This window comes from Oncorhynchus mykiss, chromosome 4 (assembly GCF_057628025.1).
Source record: "Oncorhynchus mykiss isolate SJ-2025 chromosome 4, ASM5762802v1, whole genome shotgun sequence".
In the NCBI taxonomy this organism is placed as follows: domain Eukaryota; kingdom Metazoa; phylum Chordata; class Actinopteri; order Salmoniformes; family Salmonidae; genus Oncorhynchus; species Oncorhynchus mykiss.
In genome coordinates this window covers 13,416,749-13,441,663 of record NC_143025.1, presented here as the reverse complement: position 1 = coordinate 13,441,663, position 24,915 = coordinate 13,416,749, and the positions used below count along the sequence as shown (strand labels likewise).

The 24,915-nt window shown below is 40.5% G+C and overlaps 1 protein-coding gene across 1 annotated transcript; it reads right to left on the bottom strand.

Moving 5' to 3' along the window:
- Positions 1-23,315: 23,315 nt before the first annotated feature.
- LOC110521320 (gamma-crystallin M2) lies at positions 23,316-24,509 on the bottom strand. The gene is made up of 3 exons (XM_021598802.3): positions 24,394-24,509; positions 23,950-24,189; positions 23,316-23,777 (listed from the first exon to the last, which is right to left on the bottom strand). The coding sequence occupies exons 1-3, from the start codon at positions 24,424-24,426 to the stop codon at positions 23,502-23,504; spliced, it is 549 nt and encodes a 182-aa protein (XP_021454477.1). The 5' UTR covers positions 24,427-24,509; the 3' UTR covers positions 23,316-23,501.
- Between the last annotated feature and the right edge of the window lie 406 nt (positions 24,510-24,915).

Genomic DNA, 24,915 nt, shown 5'->3' with positions numbered 1-24,915 from the left:
AACAAACCAAGCTGGTGATTAGGGCACAGGGAGTAAAAATGACTTGACACAAGTTGATACTGGAAGATAGATGACCTGAAAACCAGAGCATAACACAGTGACAACAGACTTCTTTTGAATATCCTGATACGCTACCACATGGGTTAAATCGAGACTCTGTGCTTCCAAAATAAGACTAATTTAGGCTAATTGTAAATAGGACAGTGACTACGGTTGCACTTTTTTCAGTTTGCTGGTTCATAGAATAGGACGCATGTATAAGTATAGAAAACGGTAGGTGGATTTTTTTGCTTGATTATTCCTCTTCAGTCCAAACTTAACTTGTAGGACAACAACCTTCTCTCATTAAAGATGCCCTCAAACATGTTTTACATTTCAGCCAGTAGTGAGACAAAACAGGTCCCCATTTTTTTGTGTACTACATCATCCAATTAGTTTAATATATTTCACATTTTGCAATTTGTGCAATATGTTACGAATGTGTTGTTTTTCAGATCCCGGAAGAGTGCATCTAAGTTGTCCATACATATTCCATGCTTTCTCTGGGTTTTCGGTATTCGGGATAAATCCTGGATCTTGTTCAGATTGTTCCAAAATACTTTCAGATGTTTACTCATACTGTACGGCCGTCAATTTACTTCCTTTGCCACCAATAGTTGTAGCAGCGAAGACAGTGTTGTGTCAACGAGGTCGCATCATCCCTTTCTGACAGTGTAGGTGAGGTCTCTGTCTCCTGTTTTACACAAGAAGTCTGCAGGCTTGGCATCATGGCAAAGGCTCTCTGTGATAGCTCGCTATGTTTGCTGTGAGGATCAGAGTCTTAAATGCTGGAGGGAACGGAGGAATAGATTTGGACACAAACAGTCCTATTCCCCAAGGCCTTTGTCAATGGCAGGATTAGGATTAGACCTCTCTCTCTCTCTCTCTCTCTCTCTCTCTCTCTCTCTCTCTCTCACTCTCACTCTCACTCTCACTCTCACTGCCAAGAGTTTCATGGAAACAGGGTAGGGGAGAGGAATTCTGCACAGCAAGGTCCATCCCTCTCTCACCCAGGGGCGGACTTAGTGATTTGGAGGCCCCAGGCAGAGGCCACTCTGATTTTCTTTTCAATATCGACCAATGGCAAAAATGATTCTTCATTTTAGGGCCTTTTTAATAATTCTAGCACAGATACACACTGCAACCAAGTTTCTATGTTCATGAGGCTAATAATAAAATATGTCAAATGACTTGAATATTATTATTTTTTATTTGCATCATAAAGTGAGTGAAATGCATAAGAACGGTATTGGAAATTTCGGGAAAACATCAGGGACGATCATCAGGTAATAATTGTGTGTGTATAAAAAAGATGAGCATTGTTTTCAATTGAGGTTTTGTCACAGTCCTTTTATGCACTGCGCAGCTCATGTGCATCATAGAGAGAAATGCAAGACATGTATGTGTTTCTGAGAGTCATCAATTTCAGGAATGCGGTCATAATAGCTAATAGACCTAACCTTTCAGAAGCTAGAGCCAAATTTAGTTGAAGAAACTGCTTCATTTGTCACACCCGGACACGGTCACAACCGCTAAATATCGCAAAATCGAGGTTACTCACGGGCAGAGGATGGTCTCGGGCAGAGGAGGAAGGCAAGATAACAGAGAATTTCTGTGAAAACAAAATATTCCAAGTAGACAAGGCCCCTGATGATGTGAGGCCTCAGGCAATTGCCTGATTTGCCTAATGATAAGTATGCTACTGCTTTGACTTTCGTCTAGCTCCCTCTCTTGAGAACTGTGTCCTTGGTCCTTCAGTGTGGTGTTGTCAAGAGGATGTGTGCCTTTTAATAGTGAATGGACCACACACAGACACTATCTGATAACGTCATCTGTAATTGGTTGTCATCGTGTTTACCACCCTGACAGCCGTCTCTAGTCCCTCTTTGGTGGTTTATTCTCTCCACCATTGTTTCTCAATTTTTCTAGTAGAAAGAGAGCAGTGTTTCAATATGACTGGGACACTTTGTACATGGCTGAGATATATGAGAGTCTCCAACACAAAAACCTTAATTCTGTCAGTAGGGCTTTGGTCCATCGTGGGCACACTTGTGACCGACCGACCGCCTCGATTCAGTCTTATGTAGCAAAATTTGAAATGGTGTTTTTTACATTGGATAAAAGTAGAGACTCATGTTCCAGAAGGCATTTCTTCCCAAACAAGTATTTTGATAGAAAAATAATGTTTACGTTCAAATACCACTCCTGTGAAGTAGTGATGTGCGACATATTCCTAGTTTCTTGAAACTAGTCACTTTTAGTCTACCAAACTCCTCTTTTTGAGTGATAAGATTAAAAGAGATGTTAGCCACACATAACATAGTCATATATCTTAAGGTCATCTGACTGTTAAATAGCCATCACTAGCCAGCTTCCACCCGGTTATGCCCAGTTAAGAACAAATTCTTATTTATAATGATGGCCTACCCCGGCCAAACCTGGACGATCCCAATCATGGCCAGTTGTGAGTCAGCCTGGAATCAAACCAGGATCTGTAGTGATTTTGGCAGTGAGATGCAGTGCCTTAAACTTCTGTGCCACTCGGTAGCCTAACATAATCACATATTTGGAATTACTGGCCACTTTAATAATGGAACACGAGTCACTTAAAGTAAGGTTAAAATAATGTTGACTCATCTCATATGTATATATTGTATTCTATTCCACTGTATTTTAGTCAATGCCACTCCGACATTGCTTGATCTAATATTTACATATTTTTTAGTTCCATTCTTTTACTTTTAGAATTGTGTGTATTGTTGTGAATTGTTAGATACTACTGCAATGTTGGAGCTAGGAACACAAGCATTTCACTACACCCGCAATAACATCTGCTAAAAATATGTGTATGTGACCAATAACATTGATTTGATTAGTACAATAAACTGTCTCATTTTGTAGTAATACTTTGCTTACAACTGAGTTTGCTTAAAAACTTTAATAACCTTGAGTCATACAAGTTCAAATAAGGGGTGCTTATGGTGCTTATATTTGTTTCACACATGTACAAGTGTGTGGTCTGAAATGTATTTTTTTTTATTTTTATTATTATCCCATAACATGCACACACATGCATACTGATGCCATAAACACTCTCTGTACTGATGCCACTGCACAGACTCGGCACAGGTACTCTCTGTACTGATGCCACTGCACAGACTCGGCACAGGTACTCTCTGTACTGATGCCACTGCACAGACTCGGCACAGGTACTCTCTGTACATGTTATTTTTTACTTGTATTGTTATTTGTTATTCACTGTGTATTTATTCCTCATGTAACTATTTCAATCTTTTATTTTTATCTTTAACTGTTGGTCTACGACACGTATTGTTTAAGAAGCATGTGACAAATACAATTTGATTTTCATCTGATTGTGTTATGTAATTGTGTTTGATATCTTTGTAATAACAGGGCTCATCTGTAGTCTGTGGCCTCATCATGACACCCTGTCAAAATATAGGTTCAATAAATACATCTGTATTCGCCCGATTTCAATGACCAAGTTTGACGTTTTTATGGCACATGCACAAGTACGGTGAAATGCCTTTCTCGCAAACGCAAAACCCAACAATGCAATAATCAATAACAATGGATATCTAGAAAAAAAAACAGAACAAATATGAATAGGAAAGTAGTAAGTAAGCATTCTATATACAGGAAATATTTCAAAAGTCAGTTCCAGATACTGGAGTTATAGAGGTAGATATGTATAGGAAGGAGTAAGGTGATAGGGATCCTGGAGTTATAGAGGTAGATATGTATAGGAAGGAGTAAGGTGATAGGGATCCTGGAGTTATAGAGGTAGATATGTATAGGAAGGAGTAAGGTGATAGGGATCCTGGAGTTATAGAGGTAGATATGTATAGGAAGGAGTAAGGTGATAGGGATCCTGGAGTTATAGAGGTAGATATGTATAGGAAGGAGTAAGGTGATAGGGATCCTGGAGTTATAGAGGTAGATATGTATACAGGTAAGGGGACTAAGCAGCAGGATATGAGATAAACAGAGTAGCAGCAGCTTGTATGTGAGTGGGTGTGCGTTTGTGCAGTCAGTATAAATATATGTGCATATCAAATCAAAGTTTATTTGTCTCGTGCGCCGAATACAACCTTACAGTGAAATGCTTAACCAACAGTGTAATTTTAAATAAAAAAATAGGTATTAGGTGAACAATGGATAAATCTTCTGATAGACTAGGGTCTATTTTTCTGCACTGACGTCTGACTGACGTGCCCAAAGTAAACTGCCTGTTACTCAGGCCCAGAAGCCAGGATATGCATATAATTGGTACCATTGGATAGAAAACACATTGAAGTTTGGAATGTTAACATAATGTATGAGACTATAACACAATTGATATGATAGGAGAAAATCCAAAGAAAAACCAACCCGATTTTCTTTTGAGAGCCCATGCTCTTACAATGGAAAGCTATGGGTCATATGCAATTCCAGCTCCCAGTTTGCAAATCCCACTAGATGTCAACACTCTTTGTTGAAGGTTTCAGGCTTGTTTCTTCCCAAACGAGGAAGAATTTAGAGTTTTGGTACTGGGAGTCTGAGTTGGAAATCAGTCTGTGTGCGGGCGACGAAGAGGACACGCTCCTGCTCATTTTGCTTTACTATTGAACATACTTCTTTCCATATGAAATATTATTTTTTAATTACATTTAAATATAAATGTATTTTGAGTTGTTTTAACAAAGTTTAGCGGTAGCTTTTTCGATTCCTTTCTTTGCATGTTGAACGAGTGGATTACTCAAATCGATGACACCAACGATACAGACTTTTTGGGATATAAAGGATTTTATCTAACAAAACAACCATGAATGTAGTAGCTGGTACCCTCTGACATCACCTGGTGTAGAGGTCCTGGATGGCAGGCAGCATAGCCCCAGTGATGTACTGGGCCGTACGCACTGCCCTCTGTAGTGCCTTGTGGTCGGAGGCCGAGCAGTTGCCGTACCAGGCAGTGATGCAACCAGTCAGGGTGCTCTCGATGTGGCAGCTGTAGAATCATCTTTTGAGGATCTGAGGATCCATACCAAATCTTTTTAGTTTCCTGAGGGGGAATAGGCTTTGTTGTGCCCTCTTCACGACTGTCTTGGTGTGTCTGGACCATTCTAGTTTGTTGATGTGGACACCAAGGAACTTGAAGCTCTCAACCTGCTCCACTACAGCCCCATCAATGAGAATGGGGGTGTGCTCAGTCCTCCTTTTCCCGTAGTCCACAATCATCTCCTTTGTCTTGATTATGTTGAGGGTTAGGTTGTTATTCTGGCACAACACGGCCAGGTCTCTGACCTCCTCCCTATAGGCTGTCTCGTCGTTGTCGGTGATCAGGCCTACCACTGTGGTGTCGTCTGCAAACTTAATGATGGTGTTGGAGTCGTGCCTGGCCACGCAGTCATGGGTGAACAGGGAGTACAGGAGGGGACTGAGCACGCACCCCTGAGGGGCTCCAGTGTTGAGGATCAGCGTGGCGGATGTGTTGCTACCTATCCCAACCACCTGCGGGCGGACCATCAGGAAGACCTGGATCCAGTTGCAGAGGGAGGTGTTTAGTCCCAAGATCCTTAGCTTAGTGATGAGCTTTGAGGGTACTATGGTGTTGAACGCTGAGCTGTAGTCAATGAATAGCATTCTCATGTAGGTGTTCCTTTGGTGCAGGTGGGAAAGGGGAGTGTGGCGTGCAATAGAGATTGCATCATTGGTGTATCTGTTTGGGCGGTATGCAAATTGGAGTGGGTCTAGGGTTTCTGGGATAAGGGGGTTAATGTGAGCCATTTCCAACCTTTCAAAGCACTTCATGGCTACGGACGTGAGTGCTGCGGGTCTGTAGTCTTTTAGGCAGGTTGCCTTGGTGTTCTTGGGCACAGAGACTATGGTGGTCTGCTTGAAACATGTTGCCATTACAGACTCAATCAGGGACATGTTGAAAATGTCAGTGAAGGCACCTTCCAGTTGGTCAGCACATGCCCGGAGCACACGTCTTGGTAATCCTTGTGAATGTTGACCTGTTTAAAGGTCTTACTCATATCAGCTACGGAGAGCGTGATTACACAGTCATCCGGAACAGCTGTATGTGCCTATTATGTGTGAGTGAGAGAATGATGGATTGAGTGTTTGTCTGAGTGTTGGTGTGACAGTTTGTATGAGTGTGCATAGAGCAAAGATTGAAATAAAAGGTAAATTAAGATACAAGGTTAGACTTCCAGCATGGAATTCTGGGGAAAGGCTGTGTGCTGATCAAGCTCTGTGACAATTTTGGCCAAAATTAAACTTCACGAGTTAAAAGTACATATTTGACCTTCTAAATCAGACTGGCAATGAGTAAGGATAAATATTCAAGTGAAAGACTGCATCAAAGAGAAGATAATCCGCTACGTTCACTGTGTTTAAGTCGCTCACCGAGCCCAACTCCACAACATGGTAGAGGCCGCCATCACAGCCAAAACAGTGATGCTGGCGGCTCATCTCTCGTGGTAGAATTGAAGTTATTTTGATGAGTAACAGCCACCTCACTCAGCAAAATGTCAATCTCTATCGATGCCACGAAGGCTACTCTAGGAACGGATGACCCACATTGAAAAGAAGAATGAGGAACATGACAAAAAGTTGGAAAACTTTTTGCGTCGTAATAATATTCTAATTTTTGGGGTCGAAACCAATGCAGAAAGGGGGGAGAAAATGTCTACATTTGTGGACAAGATGCCCTCTCTATGCTGATCATAGAGAGGACAACAGAACCGCACCTGCAGCCCAGAGAAGGCCCGGAGCAAATGACACACAGAGGCCCAGCACTATCATCGTGCAACTTCGAAACGAAACAGGATATAATGCAGCTGTCGAGAACCAAGGGAGAACTATTCTACAAAGACAAACGCATATCTATCTTCAATGACTATTCTGCAGAGCTATTGTGGAAGAAAAAAGATTATGACGGGATCAAGAGAGAACTGGCAGCTGAAAACATCACATACTCTCTGATGTTCCCTGCGAAGCTGCTTGTCACCCATGAGAGCAAGACCCACATCTTGGATTCTGTAACTGATATCGAGTCCTTCCTGAGCTCCATTGGGATTACACCACCTTCCAGATTCGAGGACAGGGTCAGGAAAATATACCCACAATGTGGCAAATTGTTGGGCCCAGAAGAGACAGAAGAGACAGAAGGACCCTAGGAGGAGCCTAAATCTACTGTGGAAAATTGTCCAGTCCACATTGACTACTGAAGCAACCCCTTCTCCTTAAGGACTTGAAACTACCTGGTTTTATGCTCATAATTGGGATATTATTACAGGATTAATTCATCAATCTTTGACCTACAGTTTGTTGGGATGATAAGGTAATTATTCAATCTGGGAAAAACAGAATAATAGCCTGCTTTCCTCATTCCTACTTTCTCTTTTAGTAAGCTATAGAGTAAAGATTATCAATGTTTTACCTTGTTTTATGACAATTACATATAGGCTACCCAAGTGTAGGTTAGTCAAAATATTAGCGTAAAATGTGATGATCCTTTATTTATTTATACAAGGCTTTAGGATTACGTTTAATTTTCAGCATTTAACCCTTACTGTTTAGGACAGCCTGCTTTAGAAGGAGAGACAGTTAGCCTGCCCGCATATGCTTGTATTATTTATTTTATGTTTGCATTCTGTTCTCTTAATATTACTTGAGTTGGGAAAACATTTAATAGGCTATGGGGCTATATTCCATAGTTTTTAATGGAGTGCAGGGAATGTCTCATCCATGCGGGTCTCTTTATGGGCTTTCCCCCTTTTTTGTTTCTTATTTGTGTGTTTTTGCATCCAGGCTACTCTTTAAATTCGCTGAAGTTTAAATTGTCTATTGATAAATATTAAGTCAGACATGCTATAATATAGGCCGAACTGTCACTTAGTTTCCACACTTGCCCCACTACTGGGTCTTGTGAAGAACCCCCTTGTTTAAAGAACCCCACACCACCAACTTCTGCCACCCAGGAACGTTGCAGTCTTATGTTACCCACTGTTCCTAGGCCGTCATTGAAAATAAGAATTTGTTCTTAACTGACTTGCTTAGTTAAATAAAGGTAAAATAAAATAAAAATAAATACAATTTGTGTTCTACTTTTAATTTCACTGTTCGGGCTCCCTTTATTCTAGTGGAGACACTTGTTTTCCTGTTGATGTTCTTGTTCTTTCTCTGTGTTTTGTATTGAAATTAAAAACAAAGGAGCATTTCTGCCTGCAGTTTTGGGTACAAGGAAAAGGTAAACTCAAATAAAGGTCTGTAGTTTTTTATATTGACACTTTAAACCGAAGTCACTTAACATTTTGATTTATAACGTGAAGGGCTTAAACTATGTGATTAAATGGAAAAAATATTGACACAGCTAAAACAAATGGATTGTGATATTGCCCTCCTCCAGGAGACCCACTTATCAGATGAGGAGCACAAAAAGCTTAAACGGGAATTGGGTAGGTCAGACCTTTTTCTCCTCTCACTCCTCCGCAAAAAGAAATGGTGTTTGTATGTTGGTTAATACATTGAAAAATCAGGTAACTGATTCATGGGGTTGGTTTGTTATTGTTCAGGGCCTATTACTTGGCATGAATATTACTTTTGGTAATTTGTATGCATCAAATGATGATTTATGAATAGATGTTTCATAGAGATTGCTAAGCATTCAAATACACATTGTGTCATTGGAGGTGACTTTAATTGCACATTATCTCCACATTTGGACAAGTCACGACTAGGTGGTCCCATATTAAAAATGTCTATAGCAGTTCAATTTCACTGTGAAGAACAAGGGCTTATTGATATTTGGAGAAAGTTAAACCCAACAACAAAATATTATACTTTCTTTTCAAATCCTCACGACACTTACTCTAGGATATACTTTTTTCTTATCACTCAGACCTTAAGCTCATCAGGTAGAACACTTTATTATCAATGACATCACCATCTCAGATCATAGTCCGGTATCCCTAAAACTAAAGTTAAAAGATCGACAACCTGATACATACAGGTGGAGGCTAAACGCTTCTCTTCTTGGAGAAACTTCTTTTCTAAAGGTTATTCAAGCTGAACTTACAACGTTTTTGGAATTTAACTCAACAGAAGGTATCAGCCCAACCCTTTAATGCTGAAGTGCTAGAGCTTATCTATCTAATTCAGACATAACTGTAAGGAATAAGTAATTGTTCTACCCCAGCTGGCATGAGAGGAATATTGACTTTGTCCTTGATATTTTTGACAATAAGGGTAATATTGTCACATATGAGCAATTTATAACATTGAAAGAGTTTCCAATACCTTTCAGAGAGTTTATTTCTGCGATCAAAGCCGTTCCCAGTGGTCTAACTAACTTCATTTTGGGAATGATCACAAAGTTTATCCAGAACTCAGATTGGAAGGCGTGGGCTTACTTGAGAAATCTTGTTGTAATAAATATGTAAGACAAATTCTTCATTCACAAAACCAACTTACACCGAGAGGAAAGTTTTCCTGGAACATGCTTATTACTGACATTGTCTGGAAAAATGCATGGTTAAGGCCTTTCAAATACTGTATACCAAACAAAGTTAAGAAAGTGTACTTCAAGAATGTTTATAATACTTGTATGTTTGAGGAATTTTTATTATGAGATTTCTGTTATTTGAATTTGGTGCCCTGCAATTTCACTAGCGGAACCCCCTTACCAGAAAGGTTAAAATCCCTGCTAAAACCTTTACTCGCCTAATAGCAGTAATAGGCACATTTCTATGGAAAAATATTAGTTATAAAAACTACAGCTGTTAAAAGCTGCTTGGCCTCCATAACCTTAAATCACATTACTGGGTAGCGCAACTTAATCACATAGTAATCATTGATTCAACAACCAAAGGATTTGTCATGGCATGAAATTGAGAGTCAATATTGTGATATGCCTTTTCATTGTTTTCTCTTTGTAGCAGACCCTATTTATATTGATAGGATTAAACAAAACCCAATTATTACTCTTACATTGAAGACATTGAGGGAAGTTCAATGCCAATATAAACTGAGTAATGACATTTCTAGTCACTCACCTATATTTCACAACACTGTTTTTCTCCCTGCTACTGTGTCCCAAGGATTTACGGAGAGAGGTCTTTGTAGTCTCTCAACCACCTAAAGGCTCAATTGTTTAATCATTTCTCAAAATGGAGGAATTCATTATATCCCAAAAACAGTTTCATAGGTACCTTCAAGTAAGGCCATTCATTGTTAAAAAGGGATTGTTACAAAACGTGACTGAGCTGATTAAGCCGATTGACAAGATGATTGAATCACTTTATCAAGGGGAAAACATTGGAACCGTTTCAAATTTTTATCACTATCCTTAACATGCTAATATTATCTTTAGATAATCTTACGAACTCATGGCAGGTTGAATTACAGGTAAAGATATCAGAGGAGAGCTGGGGGGTAAATATGGAAAACCCTATATAAAGCCACTACATGTTACCAAACAAGGGAGTTTCAATTCAAAGCACTACATCGTATTTTTATGAGCCCTGATAAACATAGTAAATGAAAAAAGGAATATTGTCTACGTGTTGGAGGCAGTGTGGATAAATAGGTACATTTGAAGTCTGACATTTTCATACACCTTAGCCAAATTCAGTTTTTCACAATTCCTGACATTAAATCCTAGGAAAGATTCCCAGTCTTAGGTCAGTTAGGATCACGAATGATCACGAATGATCAAGAATGTGAAATGTCAGAATAAGCAAGAATGATTTATTTCAGCTTATATTTATTATTATCACATTCTCAGTGGGTCAGAATATTACATACACTCAATTGGTATTTGGTAGCGTTGCCTTTAAATTGTTTAATAACTTGGGTCAAACGTTTCAGGTAGCCTTCCACAAGCTTCCCAAAAACGTTCCTCCTGACAGAGCTGGTGTAACTGAGTCAGGTTTGTAGGCCTCCTTGCTCACACACGCTTTTGAGTTCTGCCCACAAATTTTCTATGGGATTGAGGTCAGGGCTTTGTGATGGCCACTCCAATACCTTGACTTTGTTGTCCTTAAGCCCTTTTGCCACAACTTTGGAAGTATGCTTGGGGTCATTGTCCATTTGGAAGACCCATTTGCGACCAAGCTTCATGACTGATGTCTTGAGATGTTGCTTCAATATATCCACATAATTTTCCTACCTCATGATGCCATCTATTTTGTGTAGTGCACCAGTCCCTCCTGCAGCAAAACACTCCCACAACATGATGCTTCATCCCTGTGCTTCACAGTTGGGATGGTGTTCTTTGTCTTGCAAGCCCCCCCCTTTTTCCTCCAAACATAACAACGGTCATTATGGCTAAAATGTTATATTTTTGTTTCATCAGATCAGAGTACAATATTTGTCCCCATGTACAGTTACAAATCGTAGTCTGATTTTTTTATGGCGGGTTTGGAGCAGTAGCTTCTTCCTTGCTGAGCGGCCTTTCGGGTTATGTTGATATACTGTAGGACTAATTTTACTGTGAATATAGATACTTTTGTACCAGTTTCCTCCAGCATCTTCACAGGGTCCTTTGCTGTTGTCCTGGGATTAATTTGCACTTTTCACACCAAAGTACGTTCATCTGTAGGAGACAGAATGCGTCTCCTTCCTGAGCGGTATGACGGCTGCGTGGTCCCATGGTGTTTACACTTGTGTACTATTGTTTGCACAGATGAACATGGTACCTTCAGGCGTTTGAAAATTGCTCCCAAGGGTGAACCAGACTTGTGGAGGTTTACAATTTCTTTCTGAGGTCTTGGCTGATTTCTTTGATTTTCCCATGATGTCTAGCAAAGAGGCACTGAGTTTTAAGGTAGGCCTTGAAATATATCCACATGTACACCTCCAATTGACTCAAATGATATAATTTAGCCTATCAGAAGCTTCTACAGTCATGACATCATTTTCGGGAGTTTTCCAAGCTGTTTAAAGGCACAGTCAGCTTAGTGTATGTAAACTTCTGACCCACTGGAATTGTGATACAGTGAATTATAAGTTAAATAATATTTGTCTGTAAACAATTGATGGGAAAATTTACTTGTGTCAAGCACGAAGTAGATGTCCTAACCAACTTGTCAAAACTACAGTTTGTTAATAACAATACATTTGTGGAGTGGTTGAAAAACAAGTTTTAATGACTAAAACCTAAGTGTCTGTAAACTTCCGACTTCAACTGTACTTTATCACATTTATTTTGTCAATGTCCGAAAATGCAGTCTTTTTGGTCTGAAATTCTACATGTTATTCAGGTCATCACAGGTATTATTATTCCTCCAGACCCATGTCATCTTCTAGGTATTGTTCCTGTGGATACACTCCAATTCTCTCCACTTAAATTGATAGATCATCTTTTAGCAGCAGCAAGGAAATATGGAACAAAATGCTGGAACAATTAACATGCACCCTCAAAAGATATGTTGTTAGGTCTATGTGGGGAACGTGCTGACATGGAGAGAATTACATACAATCTTTCAACATAGACAGCATAGGTATGAAGGTGTCTGGTCAGAGTTCCTGACATATCGTACGGGTTATATATATATATATATATTCTGTAATATATGGGATCTTTGTTTGTTTCTGTTGTTTTTGTGTGGCTTAATCCAAATTGAATACTTATTCAGACTCTTGAAATATTTGCTCTTTACAGCCAAAATGTTCCCTTAACTTGTGAATGTAACTCCGCTCCTTAGCAAAGACAGTAAAGATAAGTTGTGCATGTATGGTACATGTTCTTTATGTGCCCTTGAATAAAAATGTCTGTAAAAAAATATACAAGGTTAACTCAGATAGTCAGCGTTTTGTTATTTATCTGTTGTAATGCTTGGGATTTGAAGCTGTTTAAGAGCCTGTTAAAGACAGACTTGATACACTTCTAACTCTTGCCTTGCGGCAGCAGAGGAAAATGTCTATCGCTTGGGTTGTTGGAATCTTTGACAATCCAGTTGCAAAGGGAAGTGTTCAGACCCAGAGTCCTAAGCTTGGTGACGAGCTTGGAGGGGACAATGTTGTTGAACGCTGAGCTCTATGAGAATGAACAGGGCTACATTAGAGAATACAACTTCACAGATGCTATATACTGTATCTCATGGCTAAACAGATGGCCCTATCATCTCAATGGCAGTATTTTCAAAGAAAATTTTAAAATTAGTCTCGGAATCGTTTCTCATTTAGCTGTGTTCTGCTACAGTAATGCAAATCTGTTCATTCTTATTTCCATTTCCTATTTTACGTGGCAGTCTTGGAATATATTATTGATGTATAACAAGCATGAAGAATATGATAATCAAATATATCATTGAACAGCTGCCTTCTAGGCATGTGAGGATGTGAGGTGCATAAAGAGATGGTTGGTTAAGTATTAAACAAAGATAACTGCTGTTGTGCGATTTGTTGCTGTACAGAACAAAACAGAACTAAGATAGTCCATACAAAAACTCTCATTATTTCACTATCTGTTGTTATTCTGTGACAGTTCATACTGGGCAGGTGGGAAAAGAAAATCAATCATCTCGTGGATATTAGTAATCTTGTCTCTTAGTAGCCAGTAACCTGAGGCAATGTTGGCATCATCACCTGTTCAAACCTTGTCATCTCCACCACATCTCAGGGATTGGCTCTATCGATCAATATCTGGCTTGAGCTGGAGGCAAACACCTCGCTCCAGCCATATCTTATACACTGTGACAGTTTACAGGTTTCACAGTATTGTAGATGCCATTCAATAATCCAACAAAATGCAGCTGTAAACATGGCACGGCACCTGCTATTTTATTGTTCTACAAATCATATTACAAGTAGACTATGTATACAAAAGTATGTGGACACCCCTTCAAATTAGTGGATTTGGCTATTTTCAGCCACACAAGTGTATAAAATCGAGCACACAGCCATGTAATCTTCATAGGCAAACATTGGCAGAAGAATGGCATTTCTGAAGAGCTCAGTGAATTTCAACATGGCCCCGCCATAGGATGCCATCTTTCCAACAAGTCAGTTTGTCCAATTTCTGCACTGCTAGAGCTGCCTCGGTCAACTGGAATTTCTGTTATTGTGAAGTGGAAACGTTTAGGAGCAACAACTGCTCAGCCGCTAAGTGGTAGACCACACAAGCTCACAGAGTGGGACCGTCTGAGTGCTGAAGCCCGTAGCTGGTAAAAACCGTCTCTCCTCGGTTGCAACACTCACTACCGGGTTCCAAACTACCTCTGGAAGCAACATCAGCACAATAACTATTTGTCGGGAGCTTCATGAAATGGGTTTCCATGGCGAGCAGTCGCTTAAAAGCATAAGATCACCATGCGCAAATGCCAAGCATTGTCTGGAGTTGCGTAAAGTTCGCTGGCATTGGACTCTGAATCACTCCTCACCATCTGGCAGTCGGGCTGACAAATCTGGGTTTGGCGGATGCCAGGAGAACGCTACCTGCCTGAATGCATAGTGTCAACATTAAAGTTAGTTGGAGGAGGAATAATGATCTGGGGATGTTTTACATGGTTCAGACTAAACCCCTTTGTTCCAGTGAAGGGAAATCTTAACCCTACAGCATAAAATTACATTATAGATGATTCTGGGCATCCAACTTTGTGGCAACAGTTTGTGGCAACCTTTCCTGTTTCAGCATGACAATGCCCCCGTGCACAAAGCGAGGTCCATACAGAAATGGTTTGTAGAGAGCGGTGAACTTGATTGGCCCGCACAGAGCCCTGACCTCAACCCCATCAAACACTTTTGGGATGAATTGGAACGCCAACTGCGAGCCAAGCCTAATCACGCAACATCAGTGGACAAGCTCACTAATGTTCTTGAGGCTGAGTGGAAGCAAGATCCAGCAGCAACGTTCCAACATCTAGTGGAAAGCCTTCACAGAAGAGTGGAGGCTGTTATAGCTCCTACACCCAAATCCAGATAGCTGATGTTCTGAAAGAGCTGTAAAATCTGGATCCCTACAAATCAGCCGGGCTAGACAATCTGGATCCTCTATTTCAAAAAATGTCTGCCAAAATTGTTGCAACCCCTATTACTAGCCTGTTCAACATCTCTTTCGTATCGTCTGAGATTCCCAAAGATTGGAAAGCTGCCGCGATCATCCCCCTCTTCAAAGGGGGAGACACTCTAGACCCAAACTGCTACAGACCTATATTTATCCTACCCTGCCTTTCTAAGGTTTCGAAAGCCAAGTTAACAAACAGATTACCGACCATTTTGAATAACACCGTATCTTCTCCACTATGCAATCTGGTTTCAGAACTGGTCATGGGTGCACCTCAGCCACTCTCAAGGTCCTAAATGACATCATAACCGCCATCGATAAGAGACATTACTGTGCAGCCGTATTCCTCGACCTGGCCAAGGCTTTCGACTCTGTCAATCACCACATTCTTATCGGCAGACTAAACAGCCTTGGTTTCTCATATGACTTCCTCGCCTGGTTCACCAACTACTTCTCTGATATAGTTCAGTGTGTCAAATCGGAGGGCCCGTTGTCTGGACCTCTGGCAGTCTCTATGGGGGTGCCACAGGGTTCAATTCTTGGGCCGACTCTCTTCTCTGTATACAACATTGATGTTGCTCTTGCTGCTGGTGATTCTTTGATCCACCTCTACGCAGACGACACCATTCTGTATACTTCTGGCCCTTCTTTGGACACTGTGTTAACTAACATCCAGACAAGCTTCAATGCAATACAACTCTCCTTCCATTGCCTCCAACTGCTCTTAAATGCAAGTAAAACTAAATGCATGCTCTTCAACCGATCGCTGACCGCACCTGCCCACCCGCCCAGCATCACTGCTCTGGTGTTATGACTTGGGTACATTTTGAATTTATTAAATGAACACAAAAAAAACAATGAAGATAAACGACACGTAAAGTATTGTAGCTCTAAACCAGCAACTAACAAAAACAAGATCCCACAACAGAAAGTGGGAAAAAGAGCTGCCTAAGTATGATTCCCAATCAGAGACAACGATAGACAGCTGTCTCTGATTGGGAACCATACTCGGCCAAAAACAAAGAAATAGACAACATAGAATGCCCACCCCAAATCACATCCTGACCTAACCAAATAGAGAAATAAAACGGCTTTCTAAGGTCAGGGCGTGACATTTGGACGGTTCTGACTTAGAATATGTGGACAACTACAAATACCTAGGTGTCTGGTTAGACTGTAAACACTCCTTCCAGAATCACATTAAGCATCTCCAATCCAAATTTAAATCTAGAATCTGCTTCCTGTTCGCAACAAAGCATCCTTCACTCATGCTGCTAAACATACCCTCGTAAAACTGACCATCCTACCGATCCTCGACTTCGGCGATGTCTTTTACAAAATAGCCTCCAACACTCTACTCAACAAATTCTATCACAGTGCCATCCGTTTTGTCACCAAAGCCCCGTATACTACCCACCATTGCAACCTGTGCGCTCTCGTTGGCTGGCCCTCGCTTCATACCTGTCGCCAAACCCACTGGCTCCAGGTCATCTGCAAGTCTCTGCTAGATAAAGCCCAGCCTTACTGGTCACTATAGCAACACCCACTCATAGCACGTGCTCCAGCAGGTATATCTCACTAGTCACCCCAAAAGCCAATTCCTCCTTTGGCCGCCTTTCCTTCCAGTTCTCTGCTGCCAATGACTGGAAAAACTGCAAAAATCACTGAAGCTGGAGACTCATATCTCCCTCACTAGCTTTAAGCACCAGCTGTCAGAGCAGCTCACAGATCACTGCACCTGTACATAGCCCATCTGTAAATAGCCCTTCCAACTACCTCATACCCATACTGGATGTATTTATTTATCTAGCTCCTTTTCACTAACTCTACTTCCACATTCATCTTCTGCACATTGTTCACGACAGTGAATGGTATATTGCAATTACGTCGCCACCATGGCCTATTTATTGCTTTATTGCCTTATCTCCCTTATGCTACCTCATTTGCACACACTGTATATAGACTTTTTTTTCAACTGTATTACTATTTATTTATTATTATTTCAACTGTATTATTTCCTGTTTGTTTATTACATGTGTAACTCTGTGTTGTTGTATGTGTCGAACTGCTTTGCTTTATTCTTGGCCAGGTGGCAGTTGTAAATGAGAACTTGTTCTCAACTAGCCTACCTGGTTAAATAAAGGTGGAAAAAATACATAATTTTTTTTTGGAATGAAATGTTCGACGAGCAGGTGTCCACATACTTTTGGTCATGTAGTGTAGCTTCGACAACCTAAAATGCAATGCAATTTGTAAAGTACTAACACTAAAAAAATATGCATAATTACAAGTCAACTATTATTGAACTACTTCTACCAATCATCAATTTATGTCATCCTGATATATGAAAAAATATATATTTATTTGATCTTCCTCATCACCTAAGGACACTGCATTGGGAATCCAGCATTTTTTAGCCTAGGAGAAGAAGCTAAGGAACGAGTTAGGGTAGAAAATAGAGAGCTAGTCTGCTGAGGGCCCAGAGAGGGAGAGGGGAAGGCTGTATCTGCCTTGTTGCCCTGGAGATTCATTACCTTCCTCATCAATCATCTTGGGCTGATGAAATTGTTCCTTCCCAAAGCGCCTCCTCTGGCCCAGATGAGTGGGGCATAAATCCTGCAGTCAGGTCGCAGTAATAGAAATGGAGGTGGATTATATGGTATGGTATATACTATATTGTATGGTATATATTATATGGTATATACTATATTATTTTGTATGGTATATAATATACACTGCTCAAAAAAATAAAGGGAACACTTAAACAACACAATGTAACTCCAAGTCAATCACACTTCTGTAAAATCAAACTGTCGACTTAGGAAGCAACACTGATTGACAATACATTTCACATGCTGTTGTGCAAATGGAATAGACAACAGGTGGAAATGATAGGCAATTAGCAAGACACCCCCAATAAAGGAGTGGTTCTGCAGGTGGTGACCAGACCACTTCTCAGTTCCTATGCTTCCTGGCTGATGTTTTGGTCACTTTTGAATGCTGGTGGTGCTTTCACTCTAGTGGTATCATTAGACGGAGTCTACAACCCACACAAGTGGCTCAGGTAGAGCAGCTAATCCAGGATGGGACATCACTGCGAGCTGTGGCAAGAAGGTTTGCTGTGTCTGTCAGCGTAGTGTCCAGAGCATGGAGGCGCTACCAGGAGACAGGCCAGTATATCAGGAGATGTGGAGGAGCCCGTAGGAGGGCAACAACCCAGCAGGAGGACTGCTACCTCCGCCTTTGTGCAAGGAGAGGCAGGAGGAGCACTGCCAGAGCCCTGCAAAATGACCTCCAGCAGGCCACAAATGTGCATGTGTCTGCTCAAACGGTCAGAAACAGACTCCATGAGGGTGGTATGAGGGGCCGACGTCCACAGGTGGGGGTTGTGCTTACAGCCCAACACTGTGCAGGACGTTTTTCATTTGCCAGAGAACACCAAGATTGGCAAATTCGCCACTGGCGCCCTGTGCTCTTCACAGATGAAAGCAGGTTCACACTGAGCACATGTGACAGTCTGGAGACGCCGTGGAGAACGTTTTGCTGCCTGCAACATCCTCCAGCATGACCGGTTTGGCGGTGGGTCAGTCATGGTGTGGGGTGGAATTTCTTTGGGGGGCCGCACAGCCCTCCATGTGCTCGCCAGAAGAAGCCTGGCTGCCATTAGGTACCGAGATGAGATCCCCAGACCCCTTGTGCTGGTGCGGTTGGCCCTGGGTTCCTCCTAATGCAAGACAATGCTAGACCTCATGTGGCTGGAGTGTGTCAGCAGTTCCTGTAAGAGGAAGACATTGATGCTATGGACTGGCCCGCCCGTTCCTCAGACCTGAATTCAATTGAGCACATCTTGGACATCATGTCTCGCTCCATCCACCAACGCCACGTTGCACCACAGACTGTCCAGGAGTTGGCGGATGCTTTAGTCCAGGTCTGGGAGGAGATCCCTCAGGAGACCATCCGCCACCTCACCAGGAGCATGCCCAGGCGTTGTAGGGAGGTCATATAGGCACGCGGAGGACACTCATACACTACTGAGCCTAATTTTGACTTGTTTTAAGGACATTACATCAAAGTTAGATCAGCCTGTAGTGTGGTTTTCCACTTTAATTTTGAGCGTGACTCCAAATCCAGACCTCCATGGGTTGATACATTTGATTTCCATTAATAATTTTTGTGTGATTTTGTTGTCAGCACATTCAACTATGTAAAGAAAAAAGTATTTAATAAGAATATTTCATTCATTCAGATCTAGGATGTGTTATTTTAGTGTTCCCTTTATTTTTTTGAGCAGTGTATATTATATTATATGGTATATAATATATATTTTTATATGGTATATCATATAAACAGGGAGGTTCGAGCCCTGAATGCTGATAGGCTGACAGCCATGGTATATCAATCCGTATACCATGGGTACAAAACATGTATTTTTACTGCTCTAATTACGTTGGTAACCAGTTTATAATAGCAATAAAGCACCTCAGGGGTTTGTGATATATGGCCAATATACCCCGGCTAAGAACAGCCCTTGGCCGTGTTATATTGGCCATATACCACACCTCCTCAGGCCTTATTGCTTAATTATATTATATGGTATGGAATGTAATATATAATATTACATGATACAAATGAATTGTCACCTCCACATGCAGTATTTTTGCTCATCTTCCAGAGGCAGTGGAGCATGGGAAAATGTACCTTGATGTCTAGGTTGTGTTTCAAGCCGTGCCCTAGAATACACAGTACCACACTTTAGATTGTAGATTTGATTTATAGCATGGGTTGTTCCACACCCACTTGGTTGATTATCAAATGAACTTAATAAATACATGTATCTTATACGTGTACAGTAACATTATACACCACATGGTAAAAAGTATGTGGATACCTGCTCGTTGAACATCTCATTCCAAAATCATGGGCTTTAATATGGAGTTGGTCCCCCTTTGCTGCTACAACAGCCTCCACTCTTCTAAGAAGGCTTGGTGCTAGACGTTAGAAAGTTGCTGGGGGGTCTTGCTTCCATTCAGACACACGAGAATAATTTTTTATTTTTGTATTTTCTAATTTCACCTTTATTTAACCAGGTAGGCAAGTTGAGAACAAGTTCTCATTTACAATTGCGACCTGGCCAAGATAAAGCAAAGCAGTTCGACACATACAACAACACAGAGTTACACATGGAGTAAAACAAACATACAGTCAATAATACAGTAGAAAAATAAGTCTATATACAATGTGAGCAAATGAGGTGAGATAAGGGAGGTAAAGGCAAAAAAAAAGGCCATGGTGGCGAAGTAAATACAATATAGCAATTTACTTGAGTAACTTTCTATTAAGGTTTCTATAATTTTACTCAAGTATGACAATTGGGTACTTTCACACCACTGCCATTTTACAATAACTGCACTTACAGTTGACCGGGGCAGCTCTAGCAGTGCAGAAATTTAACTTACTGACTTGTTGGAAAGATGCCATACTATGAGGGTGCCACGTTGAAAGTCACTGAGCCCTTCAGGCCATTACACTGCTAATGTTTGTCTATAGATATTGCCTGGCTGTGTACTCGATTTTATGCCCCTGTCAGCAACGGGTGTGACTGAAATAACCAAATCCACTAATTTAAAAAGGTGTCCACATACTTCTGGCCATGTAGTGTATCATTCATCGTGCTGGCATTGTCTCAGTCTGCATTGAAGTATAACTAACATAGGTCCTTATCAGCATCAAGGGCAAATCCTCATAACTTTACAGAATCTTTGACTCAGTGCGTTTATTTGATGGATTACATGTAAGCCTGACCTTCTTCCTTGGTCCCATCTGCACCTATTAAACCTGTTAAGAAAACACACAGACATCTATATTGCCTGTCATGAAAAGAGACCCCAACAACTCTATCTCTCAAGATATCGATCCACTTCAGGCTCTTGCCCACTGATATCACCACACAGCCTGACCCTATCCCAACCCTCCGTTTCCACACAGATTGACCTTTGACCCTGACATGGCTCCAGGCCACTGACTGAAGACACTGATCCAGGACATGATGTTTGACTGCATACAAGGCTCCCTTCACCACCACTACTCATATTCATGTAATGCAGAGGTGCACAGGTCTCAGTGTCTGCTAGTTTCTTGACACTGTGCTTAGTGCTGACACTGTTACACCTTGTCCAAGTTAGGAAATTAACACTTGTATTGTTACACAACAACACTTCATATATAATTTTTTTAACCGTTACACAAAAAGGTCTATATTTCTTGACAAGGTCACTAATTTTATAAGCCTTTAAACATCCACTTATATAAGCATTGATCAAGACTACAGGACTAACAGGTAACAGCCTCAACATAACCATATACTAGTTCAACTGATACAACAATTCTACTCGCGGGTGGCCAAAATAAACTAATTGAAAACCACACCCATACAAAGCCACGCCTCCAATATAAATTGCCAGTGTGCCTTGGCGTTTTGAAGAGAATTGTACCACCCAGGACTGTATTTGTTAGGGACAGAGACATGCTTATTGAATTCAATCAGCTGCAGGTTTAAGGACTTCATCTAGTGAGTTCCTGGGAATATATTCAAGAAACTCTTTAGGACAATAATATAAAATAAATCATAAGGTCTTAAACAGTGACTTTTACAAGACACTTTGCAAAGTGAAATTCCTGTTGGAATCCAGGCAGAGACAGGACATCCAACAGTTGGAATTGTATTCACCTGCAACTTGCTTTCAGAACAACTGACAGAATTAGGAACAACACGATGGCACTACATAAACAATTTAAACTGGAACAACCATTTCAGTAACGGGTGCAATAAATTGAACTAACTGAGTGTATTCGTTTTGAAAAATGAATGTTTTTTATCTGTGCTTTGCAAAAGATTAATCAATCAATCAATGTACATGCAAAAACACAGATATTAAAAACCATCCTAAAAATGTCTACTTGCAGTAGAGCATGCTGGGAATTCTGATAATGATGGGGCTGTGGTTTTAATTGTAATGTATTACTCTCCGCATAGTAAAACTGACACAATCACTCTCACACTCAACATTGGTTATTAACACCAACACTGGGGTTATTTTACACCACTGAGTGTTAATTTAACACTTATAGAGTTAATTTAACACCTGAAACAACACTAGAAATGTAACACTGAAAATCAACACTAGGTAATATTGTCCAATTTGCTATTTAAATATTGCTTATTTAACAGCATACGTTTTCTATTCAAAGTTGGAATTTCTGGAACAGGGTGCTGAGTCCGTTTTTGGGTTTATGCAAAATATGTAAATGTCTTTCCTCTCAGTTTGGTTTAGAATCTGCCATGTTGAGTAGATTATGTTAATTATCTTTGTCAAATTACATTTATATTCTTTGAGATGATAATGGTATTACAGCTTTTCTCAATTGCTAAAACACTAAAATCCATTGGCTGAACAAAGTTCTCAGTTGCCTGGACTCATTTAGCTAATTATGCAGTCTGTTGTCAATACCTTAAACCATTTCACATGGTAAAACACAATTTGCAGATCTCACTAAGACTTTTCAGCAAAACTCTAAACACATTCTCTTTCTCAAATTCTCACATTCTCTTTCGCACTCTAATGCACATGTCATCCATACCTGTAAACACAAGTGGCAACAATCAAATACAAATAGAGAACATATGTCATTGTTTGAACACAACCACTCAAAATTGTTTTAACCTGTTTCAAATGATGCGACACAACCAATATAAACCAGTTCAGAGAGCAAACAGGTTGTTGAAGGTGGGAAGGAGAAAGTCTGAGAATAGATAGAAGAAACCATGTGAGAGGACATGGGGGAGGTGGAGGGCAAGAAAGAGAAAGAGGAAGAGGAAAAACAAAATTGTAAAGAGCAAAGCAGAGTAGTAATTTCTGAACAATTTTGAGCTATTATGATAGAACATATTTTCGTTCATCAAAAGACAATGATGGAAAAATTAGAATCTTTTTTTAGATTAAAAATGTACTTCTCCCTGAGAATTGTATGTTTTGAACAATGTGTTTTCTATTTTGCGGTGTATTGTTTACTGACTGCTTGAGAGTGTATATCGTTTTGATCACTTTGTTTATGATTTGAGAGCCGTGTTTGATTTTGAACACAGGTAAAACTGTTTTGAGGCGAATGTTTCATTTTGCAAGAGGAGTCAGAGGTTATGTAAATAGTGCTTGAAGATGAGGTTTTGTGTTTAATGTTTTCAGGAAATGGAGCAAGGTTTCAGAAATGGTGTTTTAGCAGTTGAGAAAAACTGCAAAAATATTTAATTGTTGAGAATGGCTTAGGAATGTGCTACATGTTGACCTAAATGACATGGGTTCAGGTTAACTGTAAAAAAGCCATTTGCAAGATGTCCTTTTTTTCAATGTTTTTATTCACTGGCTTCTCGTATTTACATCAGTAAAAGCTATATCTAATAACATGACTCGTTGATACGTCTCATGCTCATGAACCTCATGCCCATGCCCATCTGGTTAAAGTTTCTGTACTCTCCAGGCCTCATGTACATCATCCTGCCTCTGTACTGGGGCTGCTCATACATGAGCCAGTGGCCGTCCATAACGTTGCAGGACATGCAGTTGTTCATGCGGTAACGATCCATGATGCTGTCACAGTCGTCCATCATCTCGTGCATCTGACCTCCAAAGTTCTCCCTCTCGTAGATCCTCATCCTGAAAGAACCTCTGTGCTGTAACATGATGAACAACATGTTTTAGGGAGAAATTGTGAACTGTAATGTTAAATGTATCACGCATGTATAGAAGATTGTAGTCATACTGACTAATGGCCATAGGTGTATGTTGTACAACAACAAAGAAGACTACGCGGTAACTAACAAATCTGTGTGTTAGTAGGCTTACCATGGGGATCATGCGGCAGGACCTGATGTCGGTCATTCCCATCATGCGCTGGAAGTCAGAATACTCTCCCCTCTTCATGAACCACTGGTTTCCCATGTAGTTGGAGCGGTCGTAAACCATGAAGCAGCCACTCTCAACCCTGCAGGACTGGCAGCGGCTCAGGTAGGAGGACATGTCAGGGCAGTCGCTGCTGCACTCATAGGAACGACCCTGGAAGTTCCTGTCCTCGTAGAAGGTGATCTGAAAATAAGCAAGAATCATTTCTATTCACCATTCAAACATACAAAAACACATTGCTACATGTTGGGCCTTGCCCAATCCCACTGACAATCAGCTTTTTGGGATTAGGGTTGCCTTGTGCTCTGACACTAGAGTACTAAAGTGCACTCAGTGTAACAAACTAGGAACATTTCTATGAATAAATACGCTAAATATAATACTTACTCTGCTGTTCATGTTCATGCCGGTGGAGGTCATTTTGTCTCTCTGTGCTGCTGCTGCTCTTGCTGGGGAACTGTTATCCTACTGGTTTAAAACCTTTCTTTTTATACCTGTGAACCCCATTGTACTAACCCCTGACTCAGCAACATGGAATAGAGGGCCATAGAGCACTGAGGTCTGTCCACATGTCCAGGGACACGGGTCTCTCAAAAGAACAAAGTATTGTAACAATGAGCCTTTGTGAAAGGGTTTTAACAATGAAAAATCACACCTTCGCAATTGTAAAGTGTGCATTTTGTTGATCTCACAATACCTTTCTAAATGTAAGATTTTCCCTTAGTATTTTACAATTGGAAATGCTATATTGTGATATATTGTGGATGTTTGAAATGTGTTCCTTTATCAGGTGCTTCATTTTGTGATTCCATCATATAAAACGTATTCTTAGCTCAAATTTGATGCATTAGAATATACCTACTCATTCAAAGGTTTTTCTTTATTTGTATTATTTTCTAAATTGTAGAA